Here is a 12,952-nt window from a genome sequence, read left to right as displayed (position 1 = left end):
ATGCTATTGCTTAGTATTTTAAATGGGGAGAATTATAAACTAAAGAATTACTTCAGGCTTTAACAAGAACGTTCCTTTAGTGGAGCATGTTTTCTCTCTCTCTCTCTCTCTCTCTCTCTCTCTCTCTCTCTCTCTCTCTCTCTCTGTCTCTCTCTCTCTCTCTCTCTGTCTCTCTCTCTGTCTCTCCTCTACCCCCGCCCCATTAATCTAAAACTTTCCTTTAGTAGAGCTTTCTCTCTGTGATGTAATACATACATCTTACCACTATTCATAGTCTTTCTTTCTTTTGTTAAGGCAGGGTCTTGAACTCACTCTGTAGACCCAAGGCAGGAGATACCTGTGCCTCTTTCCCTCCAGTGCTGAGATTCAGGATGTACCACCACACCCAGCCATATTTTTAAGATTTGATATTTTGAGGCTAGAGAGCTAGCCCAAGAATATTTATTAAGAATATTTATTGCATTGGGTGGTGGTGGCTCACATCTGTATTCCCAGCACTCAGAAGGGAATACATGGATCTCAGTTTGAGGCCACACTGATCTACATAGTAAGTTCTAGAACAGCCAGAGCTACACAGAAAAACCTTGTCTGTAAAAAACCAAAAGAAACACCCCACACAGAGAGAGGGAAGGAGGGAGAAAGGGAAAGAGATGAACATTTATTGCTCTTGCAGAGCACCAAGATTCAGTTCTAACACTCAAACACACACACGTGCACACACGGTACCTACAGCCATCTGTAATTCCAGTTCTGGTCAATTTGACACCCTCTTCTGGCCTCTGTGGGTACCAGGCATACATATGTTCTACATACATATACACAAAATACTCATGAAATAAATGAAGATGTATAAAAGAAGAGCTGGAAGATATGATACATTTCTCCTAGGTACTTGGAAGGCTGAGTTAGGAGGTTTACAAGTTCAAAGTCATCATGAGCAATGAAGTAATGCATTCTGCCACCTTATCATCACCCCTAAAAAGAAGATACTCTGTCCCTTTAATAAAAGAATTTGTAGGGTGGACGATCTGATACAGTGTGCTTTTACATACATACTATTTCCACTTGAATGAAAACATTGTCGAGTGTATAGATTGATTCTGTTACCTACACAATGTGTGTGGGTATATATAATAATATGTACATACTATACTATGAAGATTTCTTGGTTCCCTTTGTTTTGGGTGAGAACCTTTCATCACTTGTTCAGAGGCAGGAACAAATGGATTGTTTTATTTCTGCAGATATTAACTATTACATTCTGATAGCCAGTCATATTGTACAGCAGTCAAGATTTCATGGCTTCACCAAAAATTTGAGAGGCAGACTTACTGCTATTCAAAATTAGGCGTAATTGCTATAAGAACAGAACACATGTGACATTCAGTATAAGATGTTCTGAATGTAAAACATTTCTTTGGCAATCCTCAAATAAGAATTCTTGGCCGGGCGGTGGTGGCGCACGCCTTTAATCCCAGCACTTGGGAGGCAGAGGCAGGCGGATTTCTGAGTTCGAGGACAGCCAGGGCTATACAGAGAAACCCTGTCTCAAAAAACCAAAAAAAAAAAAAAAAAAATTCTTAATTTCCACATTTCTTAGCTATCTCACAGGATCTTCCTAGTAAAAAGAAACCTATCACACTTGAACAAAATTTTGTTAGAAGTACCCCATTTCAGCCGGACAGTGGTGGCGCACGCCTTTAAGCCCAGCACTTGGGAGGGAGAGGCAGGTGGATTTCTGAGTTCAAGGCCAGCCTGGTCTACAGAGTGAGTTCCAGGACAGCCGGGGCTACACAGAGAAACCCTGTTTCAAAGGAATAAAAGAAGAAGAAGAAGTAGTACCCTATTTCATTTTTTTAAAAAAAAAAAATCAATTATTTGACCTACTCTCTGAAAAAGAAAAAAAAATCTGATTCTCTTATTTTAAGCTCCCTTGACATTGACCTTGTAAAAGTTCAAAGCTTTTCTTTCCCTACATTCTACTGAGTTAGGTTTCTCTCTCTCTCTTTTTTTTTTTTTTTTCGAGACAAGGTTTCTCTGTGTAGCCCTGGCTGTCCTGGAACTCACTCTGTAGACTAGGCTGGCCTCGAACTCAGAAATCCACCTGCCTGTGCCTCCCAAGTGCTTGGATTAAAGGTGTGCACCACCACCACCCGGCCTGAGTTAGGTTTCTATTGAGAAAACCATCCTAGTTTGTGCCTCTGCCTCTTATTCATATAACATGAAAGTCCTGATCCTTTTAATTAAACAGCATTTGACAGAGCCACATCTTTAGATAGTCCTTATAAAATGACTTTAAGCAGGTTCAGTTGTTCTCTTTAAACATGGTGTCACTATGTAGCCTTCACTGGCTTGGAACTCACAGGCTGAGCTGGAACACACAGAGATCTATGTGGCTCTGACAGTCGTTTTAGTTGATTTTATAAACAATAAAGCTGTTGTTTGTCTCCCCACCCTCCCAATCCCAGATGAGGAAGAAACCCAGAGCCCTTGCTTCCAAAAGCTAAATCTCTAACCCTAGTATTTCCTTTTGGTTACGTTGGGTTGTCCCAGGTAAGCTGCTGAGGTGTTAATTTGTGGCCCCTCCATTTGGCAGTGACACACAGTACCGTTACTGTATCTGGTGATTTTCAGGACCTAATATTCTAAAGCTAAAAGTTATTGTGACTTAGCTCCTTGTACTGTGTTTTAGGTGCCTCCCAGTCCTGCTCATTCATTCTTCACATGGCATGGAAGCTGGCCCCTCCCCATGTTCATCTAAATCATTAAAAATTAAGCTGGCACTTTAAAGTAGAGTTTAAGTAAAACCAAAAAGTAATGTTAAAATCTAGATTTTAAATTAATCATGGGACATATCTTACATTGGTCCTTGCCTCACTTATGGGCATGTTTTACCAATTACTTCGATGCTTTCTGGAGACATTGGAAGCCAACAGTTCTAAAGTAAATTAAAAAAAAAAAAGTCTTATTTACAAAAAAAAAGCCCTTATTTAACTTTTAATCTTAATTTGCTTTAATTTATAATTGTTGGCAGATGGCTTTACACTTTTTTTTTTCTTTTGGTTTTTCAAACTCAGAAATCCGCCTGCCTCTGCCTCCCAAGTGCTGGGATTAAAGGTGTGTGCCACCACTGCCCAGCAGAACTTTACACTTAAGAAAAGAAGTATAGGGGCTGTTGAGATGGCTCAGCAGGTAAGAGCACTGACTGCTCTTCCGAAGGTCCTGAGTTTGGATCCCAGCAACCACATGGTGGCTCACAACCACTGGTAATGAGATTTGATGCCCTCTTCTGATGAGTCTGAAGACAGCTACAGTGTATTACCAGGAGTGAGTGGGCCTGGAGCGAGCGGAGCCATACTGAGTTCAATTCCCAGCAGCCACATACTCATACACATAAGATAAATAAATAAATGAATAAATAAATAAATAAATAAATCTTAAAAGAAGTACAGTGTAGTAATTGTTTCATGGATAAATGTAGGTACTAGTTTCCAGTAGTTCTACACCTTTCAGGCAACTTCTTCACATAGCTGTGCTTTTTAAATGGTTATTTCAACTATTTCAACTTTTGGCTTTAGGAGATTAAACAGAGTTTTCCATTTTGTACTCTCAAGGAGATAGCTGTTTGAAGTTGTGTTCCATTTCTGAATTACAAAGCCACATAATTCAGATAGTATATTCAGAGTAATATCTGACTTAATTTTGACAGTAGTGATAGGAAATTCCATTAATAGAACAATAATGAGGTATGGGCTTTTTAAACTATATATAACATCTTTGTTTATTTTGTGTTTGTTTGTGGGTGTGCATGTGCCATGGTAAACATGGCAGTCAGAGGATGATCTGCTGGAGAGAGTAAATTCTTTCTTTCTTCAGTGTGAGTCCCCACTGTGCAGCTCAGATTAGCAGGCACAAGCCAGTTCCTTTACCAACCAAGCAGTCTTACTGGCCCAGAAGTTTTTGTTTTGTTTTATTTCTGTTTTTTTTTTTTTTTTTAAATCTGCCCATTTTGCTCACATCCTAGTTCAGATTTTCTCCATGGAGCCAAACTTTATTAGCTGTTTCGTTGGAATTCACAACATAGAGGCAAATGTATACAGATAATTTTTTGTAATAGTAGAAACTTCAGTTGCTTCCTCGTATTTCTTCAGGGCAGTGATCAGAACCAGATTCATCGTATGCACAAAGCAGCGGATGCCATGGTAGCGGCCGTCGCTGATTGCTCTTACCATGTCGGATCCATTGTCAGTCTCAAAGACCTACTTCCAGCTAGGTGCCTTGAACTCAAATAGCTTTTCACACAGACTTCAGGATGTGAGCTAAGGTATGGCCTTTTTTCATGAGCTGGGCCTACATATGGGTTGACAGTAACCTGCAACTTGTATAGAACGACAAGGGACTTCTGTCAGGCCATGAGTGGCTGCCACCACTGATGGGCAGGTAGCGCTTAGCCTTCCTGTACTTGAAAAGCCTGTCATTTGGAGTTTTGGTTTTGTTTTATTTATTTTTTTTTAATATAAGTTTTTGACAAAACAAGTATCCAAGTAAAAAGTCTCTGATGACCTGTGTAAAAGTCTAAAATACACCTTTGTAATGATTCTACCATTATCTTCAATGTGAAGTCATTGTTTTTATGAACGCAGTATACATTTTCTTAAATTTCTAGATTTTTTAACTGCTTTTAAAGTTGGTTTAAAAAAGAAACCATAAAACTTACTATCCTGCTAATACTCTTATAATAGCCTATCAATAATCTTCCTCTAAAAATTGCAATTAAAAAAATCAGTATTTATTCCCAGGAGCAGGAATTAAAAATTAGTAGTTTCCCCAATATAACCTTCATGTCAGGCTGGTAAATATAATAAAGCACTTAAGTACATTGATGTAGTTTAGGCTCCACATTGAAGGATTTTTTTTTTTTTTAAAGTATACATTTCTGGAGAAAAAAAAATGAGCTTTACTTTCATATCTTCCTTCTTAGCTTGGTGAAATACATTACCGAAATCTTTTCTAAGTACAATAAATATATCAGCTGCTTGGCTTAAGGTATCATCTAAAAAATTTTTTTAGCTACAAATATTTTTTCAAATAACTTCATGCTTCCTTATTATTATGCAGTGTCTTAGTAGTTCACTATTTAAGCTTGAATCACTTATAATTGGGAAGGGAAAGTCCTTGTAAGTCAGAGCCTTTCTACTGTTCTTGTCGCTTAGCATTAGTTACAACTTTAGATAGCTACAGTTGACAGCCTGTTTCTCCACAGGAATCATTTCTTCATTAAGAAATGGCCAGTATTGGGCTGGAGAGGTGGCTCAGCAGTTAAGAGCACTGACAGCTCTTCCAGAGGTCCTGAGTTCAGTTCCCAGCAACCACATGGTGGCTCATAACCATCTGTAATGGGATCTGATGGACTCTTCTGGTGTTTCTGAAGACAGCTACAGTGTACTCATATACATAAAATAATCTTTAAAAAAAATAAGAAAGCAAGCAAGCAATGGCCAGTACCACTGTTGAGCTGTAGGCTCAGCTTACGAGCTCAGAATCACAAGACACTGTGCCTTTGGTTTACTCTACAAGTCTAACTATCTGATATTTCAGCTTTAAACCCTTGCCTATTCTCTTCTTACTGGTAAACACAGATATGTTCATGTATATGTACACACGTTGAGATTGATACTGAAGTGGTATACCATCCCAACATATGCTAAGTTGTTTTCTGGGTGACAAAGGAAAGTAGCCATTTGTTTTCCTTATATGTGAGGAAAGACAAGGACAGTGATCCAGTGACACATTTTACTTTTTTAATTAGGTCACCTTTCCAGGTGAGAGATAGTAGTCACATTTACTACTGTTACGTGTGCAGCTTTGACACATTGGAACAAAATTTTGAGCACATACTTCTGCTCACCGTGAGAGTGGCTGCTTAGTTTACTATTTTCTGTCTCCCTATAGTTAAGAAAGGAGTTGTTTTTGAGCAGGATTGCCTTTGTGATAAGGTTCATTTTTGTCTGTATATGGCGTATTATCTTGTTACATTATTCAACATTCTAATTTTAAAAATTTATTCTCAGCCAGGCATATTAGTACATACCTTTAATCCCAGCACTAGGAAGGCAGAGGCAAGTGAATCTTTTGAGTTTGAAGTCAGCCTGGTCTACAGTGTTCCTGGACACCCAGTGCTACACAGAGAAACTTAGCCCAAAACAACAACAAAGATTCTCTACATGAAGTAGGCTTCATGCCTACTTTGTGTGAATTATTTTAATATAATGGTAAAATCTTTTTGTTGGTAGGTATTTATGTAAAAAAAAAATGCCATACAATTTAGATTTTGCTTTCAAAATCTATGTTTTTATTTATCTCTATTGTTTGTTTTGAAACTTCTGCTGAATTAAGAATAAGTTATTTTGAAGATCTAAACAATAGTTAATCATTAAGTGTCAAGAATTTCAATAGAAGAAAAAAAATACTTAATTTTGATTTTTAGTGACTCTTATGTTGACCGGACACTGTGTCTTGTACACTGAAACCTTGTTGTGACCCCCTGCTGCTGTGATAATTTGATACAATGTTGGGTCATTTTTACGTCCTGAAAAGAAGGCATAGAGTGATCCTTTGAAGCGATTCTCACTACCAGTTGGTGTTAAAGATGGATAGCAGCTGCACATGTTGTCTTATAAGAGACCCCCTTGGGGGTCCTACTCTTTGCTCTGAAATACTAAGTTCTTTCGTTCTCAGAAATCAGCATACTCAGTGAAATACACATAGTATTTTAAATTCCCATGTCCTTTTGATTCCAAGGCTTTAAAGGCAAGAGATTGTTAGTTTATCACAGGAGTGTAAGTGATTCCTTTTCCTCTGGGTACTTATAGTTAAGTATTTCTAAGTGTGGGTCTAACGGCATAGCAAGCATTTCGTTGTTTAGCTTAATATTTATGTAATATTTCTTTTTTGTCTTTTAACTAGACAGAACAATCTACCTATAATTTTATTATCTTAGGCATTAATCTGTGGCTTCCAAAGCAGTAATGACTCTCTGACTAGCCTTCCTACTCATCACATGTGACATGTGTGGCACGTAGTCTGTCATTTTTAATTTCTGTTGTTCAATTCATGGATTTTTATTTTCAGTTTTAAAATTTAATTTTTCTTGCATTTCTTTCCATGTTTAAAATAAAATTCAGATCTAAAAGGGAAAATGTTAAAACAGGAGTCAAGCCAGACGCTCCTGATCAAGAGCCAGAAGGACTTACGCTTCTGGTCCCTGACATCCAGAGGACTGCTGAGATCGTCCACGCAGCCACCACCAATCTTCGGCAAGCAAATCAAGGCCAGTAGTGTTTTATATTTTTTTTTTTCTTTTTCATTGCATGAAACATGTTTTATTTAGTAATTGAGAACTGTCTGTTTTTTTTCCTAATTTTTCAGGTAAGTTCTTGTACTTAAAAGGTCATTGTTTGGTAGGTTTTGTCCTTTGTCAGTTTTAGTTAAGAGTATTTCTTGGGGATGAAGAGATAACTCAGCTGTTAAGAACACTGACTGCTCTTCCAAAGGTCCTAAGTTCAATTCCCAGCAGCCACATGATGACTCACATCATCTGTAATTGGATCTGATGCCCTCTTCTGGTGTGTCAGCAGTAGGATCCTCATATAAAATAAATAAATCTTAGTTAAAAAAAAAACTAAATAGATTTTTTTAAAAAACAGTATTTCTTGTTGTAGAATATTCATCTTGGCTAGGTGCAATGGCACATGTCTTTAATTGCAGCATTCAGAAGGTGAAAGCAGATGGATCTCTGTGAGTTTCAGGCTAGCCAGGGCTACATAATAAGACCCTGTCTCAAAAAAAAAGAACCTAAAATAAGAATTTATTTCTTCTATATATTCTAAGACCAAATGTAGTAGCTCAAGAACATACATGTTAATTACTTTTTTCTTCTCATTGAAAGTCCTGGAATTGGAAAGCCCTGTTTTGTTAGGAGCAGTAAATTGAGTCTGCACCTGGTGGTGCACATGGCTGTGGTCTCTTTCCCCAAGGCGATAAAATAGGAAGAAATCTGGAAAGTCTGGAATGTGCAGCCTACATGTAGCCGTGGGTTGTTTTTCAGCTTACTGACACAGGGAGAGAGTAGAGGGGTCCAGCTGAGAAGAAGGGATTCATCTGAGTGGGAAGAGGACAAAGGGCAGTGGAATATGATCAGAATGTATTGCTGTACGTGCTGAAACTTGAAGCTGCATTCACATATACTGATAGAAACATCTATTATGCATATTTATGTTATTTATCTTGTATGTAATATTACAGAAAAAAAACTAGGTGAATACTCAAAGAAGGTGGCTATGAAACCCAAACCTCTGTCAGTATTAAAATCACTTGAAGAAAAATATGTGGCTGTCATGAAAAAACTGCAGTTTGGTAAGTAGAAGTTTCTCTTTGCCACAATGCCATCGGCCCTTCCAGCAATGCTGCTAAAGTGTTTCGAGGAAGTGAGAGGACTCTTGACTTGGGCTAGGATGGCAATGCTTCCCTGGGGCTCCACTGCACTTGCGCCTGAGGCAGATGCTGCCTAAACAATTGATCCGTTCCGCCACCACCCCTTTTGTGTGTGTGTGTGTATGTGTGTAAGATTTTGTTTGTGACCCAATTTCTACCTTTTACACGCTCATGAAAGCTTCTGCCATGTCTGTCTTGAGATTGTTGTGTTTAGTCACAGCATTCTCATCCTGATTTTAGTACAAGGGGAGGTCCGCAGAGCAGATAGAGAATGATTTTCTTTTGTTATTCTTCAGTGCTGGAGTTGAACCCAGGAGCCCATGCAAGCTAGGGATCTGCTCTGACACTAGACAACCACCCACGCCCAGAGGCATTCTGTAGCCTTCCCTTTAGGGGACAGAGACTAGAGAGTTCGCTATGACTTTGGCATCATGACAACTGTTTGCCTGCTGGTTCTCCACTTTGTCTTCTGTCTCCTTTTAGATACATTTGAAATGGTTTCTGAAGATGACGATGGGAAGTTGGGTTTTAAAGTCAATTACCACTACATGTCTCAGGTGAAAAATGCCAACGATGCCAACAGTGCTGCCAGAGCCCGCCGCCTAGCTCAGGAAGCGGTGACACTTTCAACCTCACTGCCTCTGTCATCGTCTTCCAGTGTCTTTGTACGCTGTGATGAGGAGCGACTTGACATCATGAAGGTAGAAACCAATTTTTCCCCACCCTTCCTAGATTTTAAATTTCAACATAAGTTCTGGATGGCCATAAAGGAGCTGTGATGTAATATTAGTTCAGGGTTTGCAGATGAGACAGCTTGCCAAGACCATACCAGAGGAGACGCTGCTCAGTGTTATGCTTCCTCACAGCTTGAAGCCCGCTATCAAAGGACTTAATGCTTTTGGGAGAGGAGGACATAGTTACAGGATAAAGTCATCCCAGGTTCCACGCTCTTAACAGAAAATCTTCTCTAAATTTATCAGCAGTTTGTGGTTTTCAATGTCTGAGTTTTATGAGTAAAGTGTTAGCAATATAGCATACCTTGTACTTCTCTGTTTTAACATTGTGATCTGTCACATCCTAAAGTCTTAGAAAACTGCATCAAGAAAACTAATTTGATATGTAGTGAAAAAATGTCTTTATGTTTATGGTTTAATTCATAGGTTAACTAGTCCATCTTCTTCAAACAGCTCAAAGTATTGATTTATTGACCTCTCTGAGCACCGTGCTATACCCTAAGCTCTGCAGCCTAGAACCCCTAGAGTAAATCAGTTATAACCTATGGCCCCACATGTAGCTGGTAACTGCAGGTGACGTTGTATCTGTTAATGGACTCAGAAGAAAAATTCTCACAAAAAACGTTCTTTATATTTTTAAAGAAGTTTGAAATTCAGGTACACTTTCTTGATACAAATAAGAATTCATTTTAGCCTTCTAACTTAGAGCCCTGCCTGCCTCTGCTCCCGAGTGCTGGTATTAAAGGCGTGTAGCACCACTGCCTGGCAGCCATGCCACTCTTAATTCTAAGAAGAAACCTTTTTCTAGTCATCTGTGTGTGTTTGACTTCAGATTCCACTCTTGCAGCTCTTGCAGGGTTCTTTAAGGTGCTCGTGAGGAAGATGATTCTCACAGATATCTCTTTATGTGCATGCCAGGTTCTGATAACTGGGCCAGCGGACACCCCCTATGCAAATGGCTGCTTTGAGTTTGATGTATATTTTCCTCAAGATTATCCTAGCTCACCTCCTCTTGTGAACCTAGAAACAACTGGGGGTCATAGCGTGCGTTTCAATCCCAACCTTTACAACGATGGCAAGGTAAGGTGGCTTCAGTCTTTGTTTCAAGGTCACACACTGATCTGAAGGTTGTTTGTAATTTAAGCAGAAGTTGGTATGGTTAGATATTTTTTGTCTTCATTATTGCCTTCTTCTATATGCACAGACAGATCAGCTTGAAATTAAGAGAGAAGAAACTGAAAAGGGCAAAACAACAGCTTCCATGAATCAATCCTGCTCAGAAAACAGCATAACCAGTGTCTGGCTTAGTTTTTAAAGCAGTAATACTCATCATGGAATTTACTACTAGAATTCTATTAAACTATCCAAAAGTACATTGAAAATGATTTTTTTTTTTTTTTTTTGGTTTTCGAGACAGGGTTTCTCTGTATAGCCCTGGCTGTCCTGGAGCTCACGTTGTAGACCAGGCTGATAAATTTTATTTTAAATTTTCAATGTAATTTTGGATAGTTTAATAGAATTCTAGTAGTAAATTCCATGATGAGTATTATTGCTTTAAAAACTATAAGAAGCCAGACAGTGGTGGCACACGCCTTTAATCCCAGCACTTGGGAGGCAGAGGCAGGTGGATTTCTGAGTTTGAGGCCAGCCTGGTCTATAGAATGGGTTCCAGGACAGCTAGGGCTACACAGAGAAACCCTATCTCAAAAAACCAAAAAAAAACCACAAACAAACAAACAAACCCTGGAGAACATAAGAAGATATCTGTAGGGCTAGAGAGATGGCTCAGTGTCTGGAACAGTCTGCTTTCCAGAAGGCCTGACGCGCTTCTCTGGCTTCCGTGGGCACCAAGTGCACACACAAGCAGATGTACTTCTTGGTGATAAGAATAGCAAATTTTTTAAAATGGCCTTTTTATCAAAAATGTGTCCGAAGTTTGCCTTCCTTTTCACTTTTATTTTCATCCAGTTTGACATGGGATGTTATTTCATCCTCATTGAATGATAAATCATAAAATTAAAACTAGATTTGTAGACCTCTTACAGAAAGTTTAACAGAGTCACCATTTATTTTCCTTGGAAAAAAACCCAAGAGCAGGTTTTCTGGAACAAAGTTGAAGTAGCCATGTTGGCTTTTCTTGATAGACCCTGAATCCCAAGTAACATATAAAACAGGATTTTTCTTAAGTAGTTCATTCTGTAGTGCTGAGTGGGTAAAGATATGAGACACCATTATCCTGAGCATTTAGTATTTTAAGTGTCTTTGGATCACCCACACAAATATAGTTTAAAATTACTTGGTATTGTCATTCCAGGATCAGATGGATGGCCTCCAGTATGTTGAGTACATACTCTACTATGAGTAGCATAATATGCCTCCAGTCCCTATCTTTAGACAGGTGACTCACAACCACCTCTAAACTCCAGCTACAAGGGGATCCGATACCTCTGGCACCTGTACTCATATGCATGCATATATGCGCACACACGCAATTTAAAAGGAAAACTTTAAAAGAAAAAAAATCACAGTTGGGGCTGTAGAGGTGATTCAGTAATTAAGTGCTGTTCTAGAGGATCCAGATTCAGTTTGGAGGACCCACATCATGTGGCCTCACAACTGACTGAAACTCCAGTTTCCAGATATCCAACACCCTTTGACCTTGGTGGGCGGACACCTGCATGCATGTGGTGTTGGTGAGATGGCTCAGTGGGTAAAAGCACTGTGGCTAACCCTAACAACCTGAGTTTGAGTCCCTGAACCCTCATAGTGATAGAAGAGACCTGACTCTTCAAGCTGTCCGCTGACCCTATGCATGCCCACATACATCCACAAAGACGTACGTGTCACCAAAAGCTGCTGGGTTTTAGAAAAGTGTTCTTTTTCATTAATATAGATGTTATATAGGACTAGTGACATAGTTTATTGATAGTGTGCTTCCTTAACACACACAAAGCTCTCTACTACTACATTGACTGGGTATGGTGGTACATCCCTTTTATCCTACCTCTAGAGCAATGGAGGCAGGAGGATCAGAAACTCAAGATCATTTTCTACTACAAAGCTAGTTGAAGCCCAGCCTGAATTACATAAGCAACCTTGTGTCAATAACAAAAAAAGATACATGTTACTTATTCGGATGTGGATGTAATTTGTTTGGAGTTATCCTTAGGAAGAAACCCTTGTGGAAACAAGGGTTTGGGTCACATCCAAAATCCAGTGGGCTTTTACAGACTTAGATACACTTTGACATGAGAGCGTAATGGTTTTATTTTCAGATGAGACAGTTTGCTATAAATTCTGTTAAATTCTGTCTTGTTTTCTTAAGGTTTGTTTAAGCATCCTAAATACGTGGCATGGAAGACCAGAAGAGAAATGGAATCCTCAGACATCAAGCTTTTTGCAAGTAAACAAAGTTTCTCTGACAGATTTACTTACATGCTAAGATTTGTGCATGTGTGGGGGGGGGGTTAATGACTAAAATAAGCCTAGGAAAAAACTGTTTTCAAGGCAGGAAATAATAAATAGTTTAAAGTCTCAGGTTATTATGTAAGATAAACAGTCTGGTCAAGACCAAGTCATTTCATAAGTTTTTTTTTTTTGTTTTTTTTTAAACTTTAATCTCTTGACTTTTTTTTCTTTTGAAAGTTTGTTGATTTTTTTTTGTATGTACATATTCACAAATGTAGTACATATTGATAGGGTATTTTTTGTCATATTCTTTAAAA

At 38.7% G+C, this 12,952-nt stretch overlaps 1 protein-coding gene across 13 annotated transcripts in view; it reads left to right on the top strand.

Moving 5' to 3' along the window:
- The window catches only part of Birc6 (baculoviral IAP repeat containing 6), a 185,621-nt gene that overhangs the window by 159,235 nt on the left and 13,434 nt on the right, over positions 1-12,952 (top strand). For 12 of the 13 annotated variants that reach the window (XM_031355887.1, XM_031355886.1, XM_031355889.1 and 9 more), the window contains 5 exons: positions 7,185-7,330; positions 8,305-8,415; positions 8,977-9,194; positions 10,146-10,307; positions 12,553-12,630. In XM_031355887.1, coding sequence (XP_031211747.1) covers positions 7,185-7,330; positions 8,305-8,415; positions 8,977-9,194; positions 10,146-10,307; positions 12,553-12,630 — 715 coding nt within the window. Of the gene's footprint in view, positions 1-4,151; positions 4,325-7,184; positions 7,331-8,304; positions 8,416-8,976; positions 9,195-10,145; positions 10,308-12,552; positions 12,631-12,952 lie in introns of those variants that run through there. The other variant, XR_004114160.1, reaches the window with a different exon arrangement.

Source organism: Mastomys coucha, unplaced genomic scaffold (assembly GCF_008632895.1).
Source record: "Mastomys coucha isolate ucsf_1 unplaced genomic scaffold, UCSF_Mcou_1 pScaffold6, whole genome shotgun sequence".
NCBI classification, from domain to species: Eukaryota; Metazoa; Chordata; class Mammalia; order Rodentia; family Muridae; genus Mastomys; species Mastomys coucha.
This window is presented reverse-complemented; position numbering and strand designations above follow the sequence as displayed.